We start from the raw sequence: 20529 nt of genomic DNA, 5'->3' as shown, positions 1-20529 counted from the left end.
TTAAAGTAAAAATAATTAGGTAATACTGTTTCTTACACACAACACATTAAATGATACTTACAATTTCAATTCTATATCAATATCAAAGTAATGCCAACTAAAAACTTTAAATAACAAATCTAGGTGTGTGAAACTTTGTCGTCTTGACAACTTTGTTACCTAAACAGCAGTTAATTTCGGGATTTCCCGTTAAGCAGTTTCAGTTTCACATACAAGCTAGAGTCCTTATTAACTATGGTAGATATGTTGTAGAACTTGTGTTTCTGATAGTGTAAATATAATATTAAGATTTGGGTTGTTCGTAAAGTAGGTATACAGATGATGATGTGGTTTATAGATTAAAAAGTTAGAGTTAAAGTTGAGGAATGAAATGCATGTAAGTAAAAATATGTAGGGGACTATAGCCTTAAGAGAAAAATTAAAATATGGGGTTTTATATTATGTGGGGGTTATGCGTTTCATATTGGCCTATTTTTGTAAACGCTAAACTGTTTTTTGAAATGTAGCTATTGTAATATGAATATGTATGAATAGTATTTAAGTGAACCTAATTTTAAACCCGTAATACTGACTAAGTTTTAAAAGTAGTAACATATCAACTAGAAGCATGTTTTTTGAAACTATTCATCTCATATTTAATATGTTTAGATGCTTCCTAGAATTCAGGTTAAGCTTGTTAAAGAGCACGTGAAATATTTGGAGGAACAGGTACGAGTTATGGAACCTGCATTTGAAATAATGAAAAAAGTAAGTAGTCAGTAGTTATGTGTCATTTTTTTAAATCATATTTTATTAACAAATTCTATATTATACAATCATGTACTAAGTTACTCAGTTTATTTCACTTATGCACTTTTAACATTACCAGGCCGTAGAAAAAAGTACGACGTGGATAGAAGATAAAAAGGACAACCCGTCTATCACCTAAGTAGAGCTACGCCAGGAACATGAGTCAGCGACCATGGCAATGTTGGATGCATGTTCTAAAATTATGAGTAAAAATTTTAATGCATTTTTAGAGCCTGCGACTGCTCACACAAAAGTCACGAGTTTGGGTCTCGGCAAATCTTGTTCATATGGCATGTCCTTTTAAGGGATCATCATGGTCCAATGGTAGACTACTTTTACCGCGTAAATTATCGAGTTCAGATCTCGGACTCCAGTTTGTGTGACGTATCTAAGCCCATTTATCTCTGACGGGTACATAATCCTGTTTAGGGAAACAAAGATGGCTGAGCATACACCTTAACAAACTATCCCTTGTATTCTGAGGTCATTAACACCTATAATCGCTACTCTATCTAATTGTCCTGGAAAAGATGATGACGACGATGATGATGATAATGATCATGATGATGGTGATAATGATGATCATGTTGATCATGAATTTACTCATTGTTACAGAATAAAACATGAGTTTACATTTCAAACATAATTACAAAAAGATCAAGATTATTTTTTTTTGTATTTTATTTTATTTTATTTTATTTTTAATTTTTATATTTTCCATTGAAAAGTTATCGAAGGTAATGCAATCAACTAACTTACGCAAACAAATATGTTTAGTGTATACTTACGTCGTCTTGGTAATTGCAGAAAAGAGTTTATAGCTAGTTTTTTTCATTGCAGAAACTAGTTAAAAAACTTGACTGTTGTGAATCTACACCCCAAGTGTTTAATCTAACTAAACCTACCACGGGTATAAAAGCAAATTAGGTTAAACCAAAGAAATATGTTAAATCCGAATAAAACAGTTACTTGCATTGAAAAAAATTGTAAGGCAAACGATACGATTTTATAATCAAGTTTTAACATTTGTTTCATAAATTATTACTTTCAAATACATTACATAGATAATTAGCAGACTGAAGCTTATAGAGACAACTGTAAGTTCTCTGCAAGACACAGCTCATAAAGCTAATGTTGACATAACAGAAATAAAACAGTGGAGAGATAACTTTGTCACAGAAACATGCAATATGAATTCAAAAATTGAACAACTAAGTAGGAAACAAAAGCTTAAATTTAGAAACCTTAGAAAACAAATAAGTGAAAAAGGAAACAAAGCAAATGAGCTGAACAAAGAAATTGAAAGTTTAGAAAAAAAAAAGAAACCAAGTCGAACAAATCACTAGAGAAACTTTCTCTAGATTTGAAAGAATATGAAAAAAAATTAAAAGGTTATCTGATTTGATTCCGGAAAACAAAATGCTGTTGAAAGAGCTACACAATTTAAAGGATTTATTGGCTAAGGTAGTTTTAAGCTTTTAATAATATATTTCTGATCAGCCAATTCAACTGAACACAACAATATATTATTTATATGTTACATATTGGATCATTCTGTCTCTCGATACATTTATATTCCACCCCCACCCTATCAAAATCTTTTCGTTTTTTAATTGAATATATTATATAATATTTTAAAATTACATTTGTAGTATCTCTGTAGGTAATTTTTAAAACTTCATTTTGAAATTTGTTTATTCTGGGATCCATCATGGTGGTGGGAGGGGTTAGTTTAATTTCCCCATCTCACCCATAATAAATTTAAGGAAGCATCAATTTGTTTATCGATCAATTTTATCCAGATAATTTTAAATAGTGGAGGAGTGTCCTTGAGGAATACATGATTACGTCACTGTCATTCTAAGTGTTAAATGTTATTTTAAAATACCTCCTTCTAGCACAGTGTGATGTATAAACTCCTACAACAAAGATTGATGCCCATTGACAAACTGGTTCATACCTTTAACCAGATCTTGGAGACAAGGGTGAAAAATATGAGAAAGGTAAAAAAACATCATTGGTATGTGTTGTTTTTTTGTTTTGTTTTTTGAACGAGCACGAAACGTATATACTACTTAATTCCTTTTAATTTTTTATTCTCTTATTTTCCCATCTTAAAACTCAAAACATAACATGATTTTTAAATACTGAGGTTCAAATAGATTAAATAGAAATTTAAACTATAATTAATATGTATTCCTATTATCTAATGACAATGTAATTTCAGCTTGGATTTGTAGAAGTTGATGTTACAAAATTGTTAAAAGATGTCTACGCACTTGAAAAGTTGTTTTAACTTTTTTTTAACAAGTACACTTTGATGTGCTTTTTGTAATACTTATCTGCAACTTGACGTTTTTAACTCCACTAATGTAGATTTTATAGACCGTTAGCTACAACAAGTTAACATATCGTTTATAATTTTTTTGTTTTGTTATATATATGTATATATAGAGAGAGATAGCGTTTGTAAATGTATTCGTAGGTGATGTATGTGTTACTTTTTTAATGCAGAACAAGTAGTTAATAACCATTTTGATTACATTTTAACTTTACTAGAAAATAGAAACAAAAATAAGGCAAATATTTCAATCAAGATTGAAACTTTAAATTTGAATGTAAAGAAAGTACTTTTCAATGCTAATCAAACTTTCTTCTTACTTGAATAGATATTTCTGAATATAAAACTCATAAATACATTATTTTAAAACACAGAGTCTTTACGTAGATAATAAATAGCACAGAGCGAAGTGTATAGGAATATCAAACTGAATATGTGTCAATTGCTGAAATTGTTAACACAAATGTAATTAAAAATTTCTTTAAAGATTGAAACTCGCGCCATAGAAATGTTACGGTTGTCTTCAGATTTAAAAACATTAGTGCGTTATATTTTGCTTCAAATTTTAATTTTCAGTTTAAAAATTCCTGTTTAATTTACCCATTAGTTGGTTCTTTAAAAACAAAGGCGTGGCCTAGTGCTAAATTATAAACTGTTAACCAGAAATTTTGGACCCGGGCTCGAGACATTAAAAACAAAACAACTAATCTCACTCATATTTCCATAATTTCTTAACCAGTATATAACTAACCGTTGAAATAAAATCATCGGTCACAATTGCTGCTACTTGATTCCCCTAAAAAAATATATAGTAATAGTAAACATTGCTTTTACATTTTTGTAATTGTTACATAGGCCTACTAGCTTTTAAAATTAATTTGAAGCATTTCATTTAGGTTTAGTAATGTCTGCGTGTACTGTAGCTGTTTTATAACAATAATAATTAGTTAAACCTACTTATACCCGAATACGCTCAGGAAGATGTATTCAAAGTTACAGTCAAGCCGTATATACGTTATATTTCAACACACAACAAATCTTAGCATGATAAAATTAACTTTAGTGGGTTTTAATATATACAATTCAGCGAGATTATATGTTTTTTTTTTCAAATCTTCCTGAATTTTGAGGTAGTATATCAGAAATGTTTACTGTATTTTAAGTTTTGACCAAGGTGTTCACATGTTTATGTTGCAAGTTTTATAGTAGGTGAAATTACTATTTTAATTTTATGCATTCTTGTATTGTCTCTTTGATGTGTTATTATAACACATTTTATGTGCTGTTATAAAATAATGTATCTCTACAGATGCTTCAATAAACCATGAATTTTTCAACAGAGCCCCGTGTGTGTTCGCCTTACATCTGTCAAATTCATCTGAAGAACAACACACCAGTAACTGCTGGGTCAATTATTTCTACATTCTATAGTGTTATGGAACGTAACGGCAGCCATTTTAATCTGACAACAGGAAAACGTGTAGCACCAGATGACCGAAGCTATCTTGTTATTGTAACGTTACAGGAGAGTGATTAGAGTAAAGGTATGTGTTGAAGACAGACCTAAAAAAAATATGTATGTAAGTTCAGCTAAAACATCTGTCAGTGGCTCAACTGTTGCTGACATGAAGAAAGGAGAAGAATATTTTACTTTAAAGTAATTGAGGCTGATGAAGGAGCTGTACTACAAGCTGGCAGTGGGTTCACTATTGTTAGTTTATAGATGTGTTATCGTATGTACTAATAAACAAAACTTTCATTATAATGCTTCGGTGTGTTGTTTATCGTATGTACACATTTTAAAAGAGAAATGGTAAGTCAGCTAAAGTGCTTTTAGTGATCTTCTGCCTATATAGTAGTCCGACTTCTGACAGCAAAGATGGGAAAACAATTTTTTTTATTTCGATTAATGTCTGTACCTAAAACTGCTAATAGCTTTTTAGAGGTAAATATATAAGAAGTAAACAAAAAATCGGGCATGTGAGGTGACATACTTGTAATAACTAAGCCTAAAGAGTTGTATACGAAAAAAGGCATAATGAAATCTATTAATAACATAGTCTGTTCTAGGTCCGCGGTTTGATGCATCGTTCAAAGACTAGTAAAAGACACATTAACAAGTTATGTCAAACACTAACACCAAGTACAGAGTAACACATATTATACCAAATTTTATTGCCAGTCTTTCTGATCTCCTGATATCGTCGGTCTGTTAGATATGTGTTCACATATACGGTAAAATATCTGATCTTGGTGGACCGTTTGGGGTTAGTCTATCTATACTTCGGGCTTAGACAATATAAATAAACACATCAGTGGGTGAGTGATTTTTGTGTTAATGATAAGAAATATACTTTATGAAAACTACAGTTGAGATTTGTATAATAACAATGATCTTAATGTCTAACTAATAATAAACAATTTAACATTATGGCATTTTGAAAGGGTTATATTCATACACTATAGCATATTTCATGGAGTTTTAAACGTATTCCTCGAGTTGATGCAACAGCACCCTATGAAAATGCCAACGGAAGAGATCCAGAATTTTACAATCTGGTTATATTTCTTATATACTTTATTTTTGAAATGATGTAGAAATAAACCAATGTTTAATATTATCATGTAGATTTAATAAACTAACTTGTTTTATTCTACTCCTCAACACTAATCTGTTACAGAAGTTATGAGCAGTCTACTGGTACAGCACTCAATACTTAAATATCTTATATATCAAAATATATAATTGACGCCAAAATACATTACATATATGATTATATCAACAGTAACTCATTTTATAGTCTAATATGTGTCAAATGAAAATAACGATTTTCTAAGGTTAGAATGTATTCAACTAAATTTATATAAAGATAAATAATTATTTTAGTTTAATGGATGTAACGATTTTTGTTTGTGTTGATGTTTGTTAATTTAAAGATAGTGTTACTAAATAGTGGAAAACATGCTTTTAATACGGATAATTTGTAATTTATTTATTAAACGAATGTAGTGTTTACAATTACAGATACTTGTAGTACAAATAACAATAATTGCAATTTTTATTTTACAAATGACTAACTTGGATTAAAAGCATACTTTTAATACATACGGCACATATTAATGATGTACAGTGAACATATTTTAACATTCGTCTTTGTGGAAGTTCATTTAATTTGTCTCAAGGGTTCAGATAACAGTTACATATTTAACAAGATAAATACATATTATTATTTTTTACAAACCAAACATATTCAAATACGTCTGTGCTCCGATACAGTGAAGGAAATGGTACATACTTATATTCTATAACGTTGGTCAAGTAGAAAACATAATTATTGAGCATATTAAATCAATTGAAACAAAACGATAACTAAACAAATATCATGTAAACCATTCAAGTGTTTGTAGACATGCAGTCTACACACATAGTAAGTTGTTCGCGTGTGTTTAACATGTTGCTTACATATTTTATTCTGTTAAAAATTTACCATCCACCATGTTTTGTGTTGTTCTTCTATAAACTAACGATAGTAAAACTACTGTAGCCGGATAATTTTGCGCCTAGATCTGCGTGAAACACTTCAAAGTAAAGTTCTTGACCTTTCTTCATGTCAACAACCACTGACCCACCAGAGCTAGTGTCGGCACATTTCACTTCTATAAACTTATAACACCTGCCTCCAGCCATCACATTAACTCCAATTTTTATATCTTTACATTCATGTAGAGTCACACAGACAAGATATAAACCATCATGTGGTGGTATAAATTTCCCTGTTCTTTGATTAAAATGTTGACCATTATATTCACGTACCTCTTTAAATTTTGAAATAATTGATCCATCACTGTCAGGTGTGTGACCAGCAAGCCTTACATGACATGCATATCTGTTACATACACGTGACTCTGTTGATTAGAAAACATGTATAATTTACATGTTTAATTCCACACATGCTCTGTCTATTTGATTCATAATATTTGTGAATTGTTATTTCATCAGTTTATGTTATTAACCCTAAACATAATCTCATTATATTTGTTTTGTATGCTGTTCAGAATGTAAGTAATAATTGCAAACCCAAATAAAACAATTATTTTGAAAAAATAAATTCTGTAAAATAATCCATATTGTTTACATAATTTTGTCTAAGACCACAAATTGAAACACTAGACAACTAGTTTAGTACGGTCCTCAGTTTTAGTGGTGTTAGTTTATCATGTCCACCGTATTGAAACTATGAGTATAGAAGATGACGTAATACGTCACTAAAAGTACAAAAAAAATGTTATAGCGTTATGTTATAATCATATATTACGTAAGTTTTTACATTATAAATCACGTTATTGTCTGTCTGCCTAACGAGCATCACGCGATGGTCTGCCTGGCTAACGAACATCACTTGATGGTCTGCCTGGCTGTATGATTTGGTTAGAAAAAAAACATAAAGGTAAACCTACCTAATAGATTCAAATCGTTGGTCAACTTTGAAATAGTATCTTCAATACTTTCAAGCTATAAACAGATTATATAAAAATAAGGAAAACATCAGTTAGTTACGTAGAACAGGCGTCGGCAACCTATTGAGACAAAAGAGCCAAAAGTTAAAATTTTCAAAATTTCCCCGTTTTGAAAGAGCCACTAACATTGTTATTTCAATCCTTTTTACAAGCTTTTATTTAACTCACTTCCTCTGTCGTCAGTCGACAGTCGACAGTCTGTCTGTCTAGATAGAAACGCAGGAGTGAAAATTCGGAAACTTCTACTTGACCGATACGATTCACATTTGACACGTGGGTCGAGACATGAAGACAATGCAATCTGAAACTAAATTTGACTTAATTGGATGCCTAATTAATTTTTTTATGAATTAATAAAAATTTGGACCGAATTAGTAGGCATGTCTAGCCAACCACACCACACGCGTCATCACCTTCAATAGCTGCGCCATCACGTAATGGCTGCGTTCAAAAACCATTGCGCGCCTACTGAACGTGATGTTCAGTAGGCGCGCAATGGTTTTTAGTCATGTAACTCTATTGTAAATAAAACATGTAAAGTACTGAAAAAAAATTCATAAAAAACGTTTTAATAACAAGCTTTTATGTAATGATGCACTAAAAAGTAGAAAATAAATTATAGACTACTATTGAAATAACTATAAAGAAAAGCGTGGGTCTCTTCTCAAATATTAGTAAAGGTATCCAATAGGTACTAAAGTACTAAAGTGACCCACGCTTTTCTTTATAGTTATTTAAATAGTAGTCTATAATTTATTTTCTACTTTTTAGTGCATCATTAGATAAAAGCTTGTTATTAAAACGTTTTTTATGAATTTTTTTTTAATTAGGACTAGGTAAATAAATGTGATTTTTTAATTAAAATAAATAGTTTTAAATATGAAATAATATTTATGTTTAATATTAATGTTTTGCCCGAGTATTAAACTTAATAATCATATAATATAACTATAGGACTATCCAAATCCACTTTAGAAGCTGTTAACTTTTTTTTTACGGATATCACATGAGGTGTCTGCCATTAGCCAACACCGCTAACTTCATTTAACTTATTTTCCACCCCACTAAACACAGGTTAAACTCGTACCCCACCGTCCAGTACACAGCTCGACGTAGGAAGCTAATAACTAAAAAAAACTACGTCACTCAGGTCAAATTAATGATTACTGACAGATAGGGAAATGCATTCTGGATAAAATAACATTCCCATTTAAAAACATTAGAAAACGTCGGCACTTGGGTGGGATTGTTACCACGGGGCTGTAGGGCTGGGCCTGTCAGCTGTCCGTGTACTTTCTACTCCACCTTGTCTCAATGTTCTCTGATATGTGTTTTAATTCTATTTAAACCTATTAATATTTGTGCAAGGAGCTGAAGGTTGCCGACCCCTGACGTAGAACATACAATAGCTGAACTGATTTTAACTGGGTATGGCAACTCTAAGAATATAAAATAATTTAAAGAATGTTTCAATTTTTAAATTGATTTAACTGCTCTATTCAAACAAAGTGTTAATAATTAATGCCGGATTTATCAACGTCGCATTTTAAGTTTAATAAAATTACTTCACAAATACCTTCGTTATTCTTTCTTCCCTTGTTTCCAAGTTCTGGTTAAAGATTTGAATCAGCTTGTCAATGGGCATCAATCTTTGTTGGAGTAGTTTGCACAGTACGTTTTGCTGAAGAGCAGAGTGTTATATAAAAGCGTTATAATTTTGCATATTGTATCTAACATAAACATGCGTCTTAAAATTAGTAATTATTTTAAAGTATAACTGCTGTTACTAAGTTGATTTTTCATTTAACCTGGTTATAATAAGCTATCTGGCGAGTGTGTGTAAAATTGTGAATACACATAATTAGCAACTTTACCTTTTCTAATTGAGTTGATGTATTACACAAAATTTTATCACACTCCACTTGTAGGGCAGCCATCAGATCCGAATGTCTTTTAATTTCTTGTGTTATACTGTCTATTTTGTCTGTGTAATCTTGAAACTCTTTATTTATTTTGTGTAAGTTGTTTTCATATTCTTTTATATCTTGAGACAGTTTCTCTAGTGTTTTGTTTGACTTGGTTTCTTTTTCTTTTAAACTTTCAATTTCTTTGTTCAGCTCCTTTACTTTGATATCTTGTTCACTCATTTGTTTTCTAAGGTTTTTAAAATTCTGATTTTGTTTTTTAGTCCGTTGTTCAATGTTTACCCCCATGTCATTCTGTTCTGTTACAAAGTTGTCTCTCCATTGTTTTATTTCTGATATGTCATCTGTAGACTTGTGTTGTGTGTCCTGTAGTGAAGATAGTGTTGTTTCAATATAGGCGAGTCTACGCTCTAGGTCAGGATGTTCTTCAACTGAGAATAGTCACAAATATAAGTTTGTAATTTAAAATGTCTGGAACCTTGATAAATAGGTTCTCAAAACAGCGTTAAACGTAGAAACGTTAATATAAAATATTTTAAAAATTAAAATAAAACAAAATGTTCAAGTTTTAACATTTCATACAATATAGTATGCTGCTGTTTAACTTGTTATACCAAATAAAACTAAGGCATACCCGCTGTATGTTTGTCTTGTGTGATGAGTTGACTTGGTGATTCTCCTGTGAGAAATGTTGCTGTTGTCTGTGCGTCAGGTTGTGGTAAAGATGGCGTTGGTTTGTTGACATCCTTGTTGTCTTCATCTGGTGGATTGGGGTTTAGAATTTTATTTTAGTTACAATTCAAGGAATAATGTTTACTTGTACATACACAACTTCTAGTAAGCTGCAAACTGTTATAATTTTTTACAATATTTGTTTTCAAATTTAGGAAATCAAATTTTATTGAAATTCATTTTCGCTTAAACATCAAATCTCTTCCTTCTGTTAAATTTTCCAGGTCTACATATTTACATATTAATTTATTTTAAATTGAACTAAGAAGTGTATACCGAATTTATAAATTGAAAGTGTAACATTAATTTTTAACAAAGGGGTTTAATGAAAAATCAGATAACATTCTATTAAGTTATTCTTTCTAACTCTATTTATGAATAAATAAAGTACTATAGTTAATTTTAAATCCTAAATGTTTACCTTATAAATTATAAATGTTAAAAATGTGTTAGTTTTTTCCTATATGTCAATCTCTAAGAAAATAAAATGTTGTGTGATAGTGGATTGAGAGTGAAATTATATCCCTTAATAATGGTATGTCCCATTTCTTTAAGGTAAATTGTAAGAGAAATTCTTTTCATTTTTCTCACACCTATTTTTTAGGCTACATGACAGCAGGCTTAGAGATTTTAAATTATAAAGTTAATTAAAAAACTGACCTGAAATATGTGACGTCACATCCAACAAGGCCGTGGCTGCTGTGTCCAGTTCTTGTGATAGCTCGATGTAGCTGACAGATGATTGGTCAGTTTTTTCTTCTAGCCACGCCTTACTTTTTGCAACAACCTGGTGATCACAAACATAAACATTATTTCAATATGCCAGGCTTGGTATGGCTTTTTTATGAGAAAATATCAAACGTAAAACACTTTCTACCGTCTAAATGTTACTTTGTTAGTTTTCAAATATTAATAAGTATATTAAGTTGAAATTTCTCTTTATATATATATATATATATATATATATATATATATATATATATATATATATATATATATATATATATATATATATATATATATATAATTAGCTTTATTTTACTTTTGGAAAATTTGTTCAGAGAAATTTAAAAAAAAAATAGTGTTATAACAGAAGAGCGGTATTAAATTACCAGTTGATTTAAAATGTTTTTATCTTACATTTTTCATAAGTTCAATGGTAGGTTCCAGAACTTGTATCTTTTCTTCCAAATATTTTATCTGTTTAGTAACAACCTTGACCTGAATTCGTGTAGGCATCTGGTTTAAAAATAGAATCTTCACTTATTACATTTTTTTGCTAGTCGCATAAGTCATTGTGATAGATCATAGAAGACAGAGACATTTGGTTTACTAACAAGGGTTAAAGAGGATATGTTTAGTCTATTATGCTTAAGACAGATGTGTTGAAATAATTTATGTTTCATGAAACATAATTAGGCCCTACATTGTAAAAAAAAGTAGAATGAGGTTTATCCGTAGTTCTTACGATCGTTGATGTAGAGATAGGTGTAAACATTTGCAGACGTATGTGTTAGCATCTGTGAAAATATACATTGCCACCCCCCCCCCCTTTACCGCATGATTGCTACAACACAGCAAAAAAATGCCAAGCTGTGATACAAAGGTGTGATACCAGATCGTGAAACAAAGGTGTGATACCAGATCGTGAAACAAAGGTGTGATACCAGATCGTGAAACAAAGGTGTGATACCAGATCGTGAAACAAAGGTGTGATACCAGATCGTGAAACAAAGGTGTGATACCAGATCGTGAAACAAAGGTGTGATACCAAGGTGGGATACAACATTGTGATACAAAGGTGTGATACAAAGGTGTGATAACAAGGTGTGATACCAGATCTTGAAACAAAGGTGTGATACCAAGGTGTGATACCAAGGTGTAATACAAAGGTGTGATACCAAGGTGTGATACCAAGGTGTGATACCAAGGTGTGATACCAAGGTGTGATACAAAGGTGTGATACCAAGGTGTGTTACCAAGGTGTGATACAAAGGTGTGATACCATGCTGTGATACAAAGGTGTGATACCAAGCTGTATTACAAAGGTGTGATACCAAGCTGTGTTACAAAGGTGTGATACCAAGCTGTGATACAAAGGTGTGATACCACGCTGTGATACAAAGGTGTGATACCAAGCTGTGATACAAAGGTGTGATACCAAGCTGTGATACAAAGGTGTGATACCAAGCTGTATTACAAAGGTGTGATACCAAGCTGTGTTACAAAGGTGTGATACCTGAATGTGACAAATGCCCGAGTTTCAGTGCAATGATGTTGTATAGGTAATTGCTATTTTAATTTCTTTTAATAAGAAGCAGGTTTTACTATAGGCCAAAAGCTGAAGTACTACAGGTTGAATACGTTTGTTATTAGCACGGTTCAGTAGACAAAATATTTTGTAATATTATTTCTTCTGTTGAGAATAATAAGCTTTTAATTGAAGTGAAAATAAGAAAATAAACTAAACTTACTTATATTAAAAAAAAGAGCAATTATTGATTAAAATGTGTAGGCTATGTGACTTCATAATCGTTATTCAGTTTATTTCAAAGATTATAATTATTTAAAATATATTTGTTTTAGTTGAAAACCCCTCCCTACATCCATTCCTGTATAATTTTTAGGTGATTTGATATAACATTTACATGTATGTGTTTATGTTAATTTTAACCTTGTAAAGTGTTTAAAGTACCCACTAGAACTCTCTTGATTTGAGATGACGTAGTCGACTCTAGCCCGAAATCCGAACCCGACACTTTCAGGTTATCACATGACATACCACACGACCACACCGTTCCAATGTTAAAGACTGAAAATGGTAACGGTCGACTTCAGCATTGATGTGAGTTACTTTAATTTGTGCTTTCACACGCGATGCTACAAATAGATCTTTATGTTATAACTGGGGTCTATGTTACCCGCAGTTATGCAGTGAGAGGGTACTCAATACCATTATGTTCCTCTTTAACCATTCAGTAGGTTTTCCAAGAGATTCAACATAGAACAGGACGACATTAACGTAGATATATGATTGGACAGGATGACAGCAGTTAACTCAATAGTTTTTACACTATAAAAATACATAGGACGACTTGAACGAACTATAATGAGACTTGACAACACTACGACCTCACCCTAACACATCTTCATTCGTTTATTATATCTTTCGCACCAATAGTCGTTCACATTTACACACCTGATCAAAAAAACATCATAACACTTTACTTGAGACTAAAAGTGAACATTTTATTATGTAGCTGAATTTTAAATTCAGTTTCTTTTTCACCAAAATGTTTCTGCTATGTTATTAATTAAAAATGAAAATATCTACTAAAGATCGAATTTATAAAATAGACCTCATTTAGCGCTTTAAGTTAATTTTGTCAGCGAATGCGGGAATTTAAAAAAAAATGTCGGCGATGTTTGTTTCATAGTCTGTTTAAAAACATCGCTATTTATACTGCCACTGTATGGTGTAATCCATCTCAATGTATCACGGACTACATGTACATAACCTGTTATATGTGTATTGACATATAAAAATATTCAAGATAAATCATCCGATATAACCTTGCCCTATCGTTTGTTGATTATAAAGTAAATAGATGGGAGTTGGAAAACAAGCTAACAAAACTATATATATATATAACATTCTTAAGATATATATATATATAAATATTTATATGGGTTGTGTGTTAATTTACTGATACAACGATAGTTAATAAAAAATAAGGGTTTTTAATGTAGAAAAATTGAAGACTTTTTTAATTGAAGGAATGTAATGATCACAATAACAGTTACTTCCAGTAGGCCTATAGAAAAAACATTTTTTTTCTTGACGAATTCAAAATTTGGACTAGCTTTTTTAATACTTATGATAAATATTTATTTTCTCTAGTAAACGTATTCAAGCCTTCGTTTTTTAAATAGTTTATTTTATTGTGTCAAAGTTCTAGATTTTAATTACATATTCAACAAGAACAATACGTTCATCTATAACACATAAAATGTAGAAATGCAAATTAACAGATTTTTTTTAATCATACACCTAGCGCTCACATACAGAGAAGATGATGATGGCAATAAATTAGAATGAACTGTGTAATAATAACTAAACAAATAACATATAAACCATTGTAGTTTATGTAAACAAGTAGTGTACATTCATAATAAGTTGTTAGCATGTGTTTACTATGTTGGTTACATATTTTATTGTTTTGAGAATTTACCATACACCATGTTTTGTGTTGTACTTCTATAAACTAACGATAGTAAAACTACTTATCAAGGATAATTTTGCGCCTTGTTCTGCTTGAAACACTTTCAGGTAAAGTTCTTGACCTTTCTTCATGTCAACAACCACTGACCCAGCAGCGCTAGAGGCGGCACATTGCAATTGTATAGCAGTACACCACATGTCTCCAGTCCACACACCAACTATAATCTGTTTAAATCCCCATTCATTTAGAGTCACACTGACGAGATATAAACCATCATGTGGCGATACAAATTTTCCTGTTGTTCGATTAAAATGTTGACCGTTATATTCACGTACTTCACTAAATGTTGAAATAATTGATTCAGCACTGACAGGTGTGTTATTAGCAAGCTGTACATAACAAGCATATCTGTTACATACACGTGACTCTGTTAATTAGAAAACATATGTATGATTTACATGTTTAATTCCACACATGCTCTGACTATTTGTTCAATAATATTTGTTAATTATCGTATTATTAGTTTTATGATAATAACCCTATACATACAATCCTTATATATGTTTTGTGTGTTGTTCAGAATGTAGGAAAAAAGGGCAAACCCAAATCAATCCATTTTTAACAAAAAATAAATTGTGTATAATAATCCATATTGTTTACATAATTCTGTCAAAGACCATAAATTAAAACACTAGACCACTAGTTTAGTACGGTCCTCAGTTGTAGTGGTGTTAGTGTATCGTGTCCTATGTATTGAAACTACGTGTGTAGTAGGTGACATAATACGTCACAAAAAGTACAACAAATATTATTAATATATATGTATGTCGTAATCACCCAGTCCTTATGTGTTCATATTATAGTTTATATTTGGTTTATTTTGTTAAACTTATAAAAACGTAATTAAATCAATGGTAAGATTAGCACAATTAACCTTTATCATTGCTGAATTCATGTTACAGTAGAATACTTAGATATTCAGGTGTTAATCAACGAAACCGTTATTAATGTTTTCAAGTTATCATTTTATTTTGGATTTAATTCACGGCTCGCATACGACTCCACATAAGACTCCACATAAGACCACTGTAGGTCGCACCCGACATATCAGGTGGTGTAATGTACCAGGTGAGGAAACAAACACCTGACGGAAACCCACGGGTCTAGAGACTGGCACTATGGGTGAGTAAAATGTTCCATTCTTTATCACGTTATTGTCAGTCTGGCTAACGAACATCACGTTATGATCTGTCTGGCTAACGAACATCACGTTATGGTCTGTCTGGCTAACGAACATCACGTTATGGTCTGTCTGGCTAACGAACATCACGTTATGGTCTGTCTGGCTAACGAACACCACGTTATGGTCTGTGTGGCTAACCAACATCACGTTATGGTCTGTCTGGCTAACGAACATCACGTTATGGTCTGTCTGGCTAACGAACATCACGTTATGGTCTGTCTGGCTAACGAACATCACGTTATGGTCTGTCTGGCTAACGAACATCACGTTATGGTCTGTCTAACGAACATCACGTTATGGTCTGTCTGGCTAACGAACATCACGTTATGGTCTGTCTAACGAACATCACCTTATGGTCTGTCTAACGAACATCACGTTATGGTCTGTCTGGCTAACGAACATCACGTTATGGTCTGTCTAACGAACATCACGTTATGGTCTGTCTAACGAACATCACGTTATGGTCTGTCTGGCTAACGAACATCACGTTATGGTCTGTCTGGCTAACGAACATCACGTTATGGTCTGTCTGGCTAACGAACATCACGTTATGGTCTGTCTGGCTAACGAACATCACGTTATGGTCTGTCTGGCTAACGAACATCACGTTATGGTCTGTCTGGCTAACGAACATCACGTTATGGTCTGTCTGGCTAACGAACATCACGTTATGGTCTGTCTGGCTAACGAACATCACGTTATGGTCTGTCTAACGAACATCACGTTATGGTCTGTCTGGCTAACGAACATCACGTTATGGTCTGTCTAACGAACATCACGTTATGGTCTGTCTAACGAACATCACGTTATGGTCTGTCTGGCTAACGAACATCACGTTATGGTCTGTCTGGGTAACGAACATCACGGTATGGTCTGTCTGGCTAACGAACATCACGTTATGGTCTGTCTGGCTAACGAACATCACGTTATGGTCTGTCTGGCTAACGAACATCACGTTATGGTCTGTCTTGATAACGAACTTCTTTTAACAAGTGGTTATGTCCGTTTAATAGAAAGGCAGATAGTGAAATATTTAAATATAATTTGAGAGATTAAGGGTGAAATTTTAAAAATAGTTAACAAAACGTGAAAAACATTTACCGATTAGTTATCATTGAGAATTTTTTGATAGCTTATACTATTGTTATAGTTAAACGAGAAAATCAAAAGGTAGAATTGTCATAAAATCACAATTGTTATATAAGTATGATTAGAAATAATCTTTTCTTTCAAAGCAAACTTACCGATAAGATGGAAATCGATGGACAACTTTGAAATAGTATTTTCAAGTTCGCTAAGCTAAATTCAAATAAAATAAATAACTGAAATAATTACATTATCTACAAAGACTATCATATATGACTGGTTCAGCTATTCCATAGATTATGTCAAATTTTAAGAAAAGAAAATATTTAACGTATTTTCTTATTTTAAGTATTAAATTATTTTTCTGTAAATTAAAAAAATAACAGACATATGTAGTCTAATAACAGACTTTTAAAGCGTAATATATGATGTATCAGTGTTGTAAATTATTTTTATGCAATCATTACAAATATACCTTCTTTATTCTTTCTTCCCTAGTTTCCAAGTTCTGGTTAAAGATGTGCAAGAGTTTGTCGATCGGCATCAACCTTTGTTGTAGGAGCTTGTACATCACACTGTTCTAAAGACCGACGATCATAATTGAAGATTTATTCATTTTAATATTTTTGTTGTATATTAAAGCTCACATACAATAAGCATTTATATAAAAGTTATAATTATAGGTTAATTTGTCAACTGCCCCTTTTAACAATTTGAAGTAAATTAAATGGTACGAAAAACAGCAATTTGTAAATTTACCTTTGATTGCAACTTTTCAAATTGGGTTGATGTTTTGACAAAGCTTTTATTATTTTCATCTTGTAAAGAAACAATCAAATCAGAATGGTTTTTAATGTCTTCTCTCATTTTTTTTTTAGTATAGTCATTTATTTATACAGAAACTGACCACAATAAATATCCTGTACAAATATATATAGTAGTTCATGCCTAAATATTTTGTATACTGTCAGTCTGTGACCACAAAAATAGATCCCAAAATTCGTTTTCATTGTAAAAATTTGTTTATCAGCTGTTTGTGGCCATCATGAGCATGCTCTTGGTTGACTACTGTTAAACTTTCTCTTCTTTAACACCATCAGCAAAGAAATACACAAAGGGTATTTCATCTGTTTCACCAGCTGGGGCTTCCCATCTGACTAAGGCAATGCTTCCATCAGGATTACTAGAAGATCCTGTGTAAAACTCGTAGTCGAAATTTGCACAAACTATCTTGAATGTGTTTTGAATCTCTTTCCGCCATGCGTCAACATCAAATTTAGCATCATTCTCCTTCTTGTTCTCTTCTATACGTTTGACAAAATCCTTAAAATATGCTTGGAATTCTTTCTTTGACCCAAAAGCAGTAGGCATAAGCCTGTTATCTAGCACAACATCAATGCCAGATGTGGAGTTTTCATCTGCACCTTCCTCTTGCTCTTCAGCACTGGGATTAGCACCAAGTAAAGAATCATCAACCTTGTCTGAACGAGTGACATATTTTCCTTTAATTTTGTACAGGCCATCCTTTAGTTCTATTGGGTAAGTATCTGTGAAAAGTTCATCTCCAGTAACGATACACTTGTAAACTCTCATTTTGGATGATGGTAATGGATTTGTTTCAAGACTAAAAAGTCTACTAATGCACGTACTCTTTAGGAGATGAGCTAATGTAATGTCTTCTCTCATACCGTCTCTTACATCTGTATTAGCTTGCATCTCTATGTTTATTTTATGTAATTTGTTTTCATATTCTTTCATATCTAGAGACAGTTTCTCTAGTGTTTTGTTTGACTTGGTTTCTTTTTCTTTTAAACTTTCAATTTCTTTGTTCAGCTCCTTTACTTTGTTATCTTGTTCACTCATTTGTTTTCTAAAATTTTTAAAATTCTGTTTTTGTTTTTTAGTCAGTAGTTCAATGTTTACCCCCATGTCACTCTGTTCTGTTACAAAGTTGTCTCTCCATTGTTTTATTTCTGATATGTCATCTGTAGACTTGTGTTGTGTGTCCTGTAGTGAAGATAGTGTTGTTTCAATATAGGCGAGTCTACGCTCTAGGTCAGGATGTTCTTCAACTGAGAATAGTCACAAATATAAGTTTTTAATTTAAAATGTCTGGAACCTTGATAAATAGGTTCTCAAAACAGCCTTAAACGTAGAAACATTAATATAAAATATTTTAAAAATTAAAATAAAACAAAATGTTCAAGTTTTAACATTTCATACAATATAGTATGCTGCTGTTTAACTTGTTATATCAAACAAAACTAAGACATACCCGCTGTATGTTGAACTTGTGTCTTGAGTTGTCTTGTTGATTCTCCTGTTAGAAATGTTGCTGTTGTCTGTGTGTCAGGCTGTGGTAAAGATGGCGTTGGTTTGTTGACATCCTTGTTGTCTTCATCTGGTGGATTAGAGTTTAGAATTTTATTTTAGTTACAGTTTAACTTAAGGGATAATGTTTAATTGTATATAGAATATTTCTAGTATGTTGCAAAGTGTTTTAATTTTTACAATATTTTTTTTTCAAATTTAGGAAACCAAATTTTATTGAAATTATAATTCGCTTAAACATCTAATCTTTTCCTTCTGTTAAATTTTCCAGGTCTACATATTTACATACTAATTTATTTTAAATTGATTTACAAAATAATTTATTTTCAATTGAACTAAGAAGTGAATATCCAATTTATAAATTGAAAGTGTAACATTGATTTGTAACCAAAGCGTTTAAAGAAAAATCATATAACATTCTATTAAGTTATTGCTATCTAACTCTCTTTATGAGTAAATAAAAAATTATAAATGTTAATTATGTGTTAGTTTGTTCCTATATGTCAATCACTAAGAAAATAAAACGTAGTGTAATAGTGGATCCAGAGTGAAAATAAATACCTTAACAATAGTATGTCCCATTTCTGTAAGGTAAATTGTAAGATTCTTTGCATTTTTCTCAAACAAAACGTTTAGGCTACATGACAGCAGGCTTAGATATTTTAAATTATAAAGTGAATTAAAAAACTGACCTAAAATATGTGACGTCACATCCAACAAGGCCGTGGCTGCTGTGTCCAGTTCTTGTGATAGCTCGATGTAGCTGACAGATGATTGGTCAGTTTTTTCTTCAAGCCACGCCTTACTTTTTGTAACAACCTGGTGATCACAAACAAAAACATTATTTTAACTGGCCACGTTTTGTAGGGCTGTTTTATGAGAAAATGTTAAACGTAAAACACTTTCTACCGTCTAAATGTTACTTTGTTGGTTTTCAAATATTAATAAGTATATTAAGTTTAAATTTCTCTTTATATATATATATAAATATAAATATAAATATATATATATATATATATATATATATATATATATATATATATATATATATATATATATATATATATATATATATATATATATATATATATGTATGTATATGTATAATTAGCTTTATTTTACTTTTGGAAAATGTGTTCAGAGAAATTTTAAAAAAAATTGTGTTATAACAGAAGAGCGTTATAAAATTACCAAGTGATTTAAAATATTTTTATCTTACATTTTTCATAAGTTCAATGGTAGGTTCCAGAACTTGTATCTTTTCTTCCAAATATTTTATCTGTTCTGTAACAACCTTGACCTGAATTCGTGTAGGCATCTGGTTTAAAAATAGAATATTCA

The 20529-nt window shown here is 31.3% G+C and overlaps 4 protein-coding genes and 1 long non-coding RNA gene across 7 annotated transcripts in view; 2 read left to right on the top strand and 3 right to left on the bottom strand.

Moving 5' to 3' along the window:
* Positions 1–20529, top strand: part of LOC131947380 (early endosome antigen 1) — a 222188-nt gene that overhangs the window by 188570 nt on the left and 13089 nt on the right. The window lies entirely within an intron of this gene.
* LOC131947386 (uncharacterized) overlaps positions 1–20529 on the bottom strand; it is a 48003-nt gene that overhangs the window by 25986 nt on the left and 1488 nt on the right. The gene's annotated exons all lie outside the window — the stretch shown is intronic.
* LOC131947403 (uncharacterized) lies at positions 715–3076 on the top strand. Its single transcript, XR_009387879.1, has 3 exons — positions 715–995; positions 2688–2792; positions 3017–3076. It is a non-coding gene; the product is annotated as an uncharacterized LOC131947403 (long non-coding RNA).
* On the bottom strand, positions 13598–17732 carry LOC131947397 (uncharacterized). The gene is made up of 4 exons (XM_059308612.1): positions 17617–17732; positions 17333–17437; positions 17016–17070; positions 13598–14955 (listed from the first exon to the last, which is right to left on the bottom strand). Exons 1-4 carry the CDS (start codon positions 17722–17724, stop codon positions 14564–14566), a joined length of 660 nt encoding a protein of 219 aa, XP_059164595.1. The 5' UTR covers positions 17725–17732; the 3' UTR covers positions 13598–14563.
* Positions 17857–18515, bottom strand: LOC131947401 (translationally-controlled tumor protein homolog). The gene has a single exon (XM_059308616.1). It carries the CDS (start codon positions 18448–18450, stop codon positions 17929–17931), a length of 522 nt encoding a protein of 173 aa, XP_059164599.1. The 5' UTR covers positions 18451–18515; the 3' UTR covers positions 17857–17928.

Source organism: Physella acuta, unplaced genomic scaffold, assembly GCF_028476545.2.
Source record: "Physella acuta isolate Inbredline_101_S28 unplaced genomic scaffold, ASM2847654v3 ptg000592l, whole genome shotgun sequence".
Classification (NCBI taxonomy): Eukaryota; Metazoa; Mollusca; class Gastropoda; family Physidae; genus Physella; species Physella acuta.
Note: the sequence above shows the minus strand (reverse complement) of the source record. Positions and strands in the feature narration are given on the sequence as shown.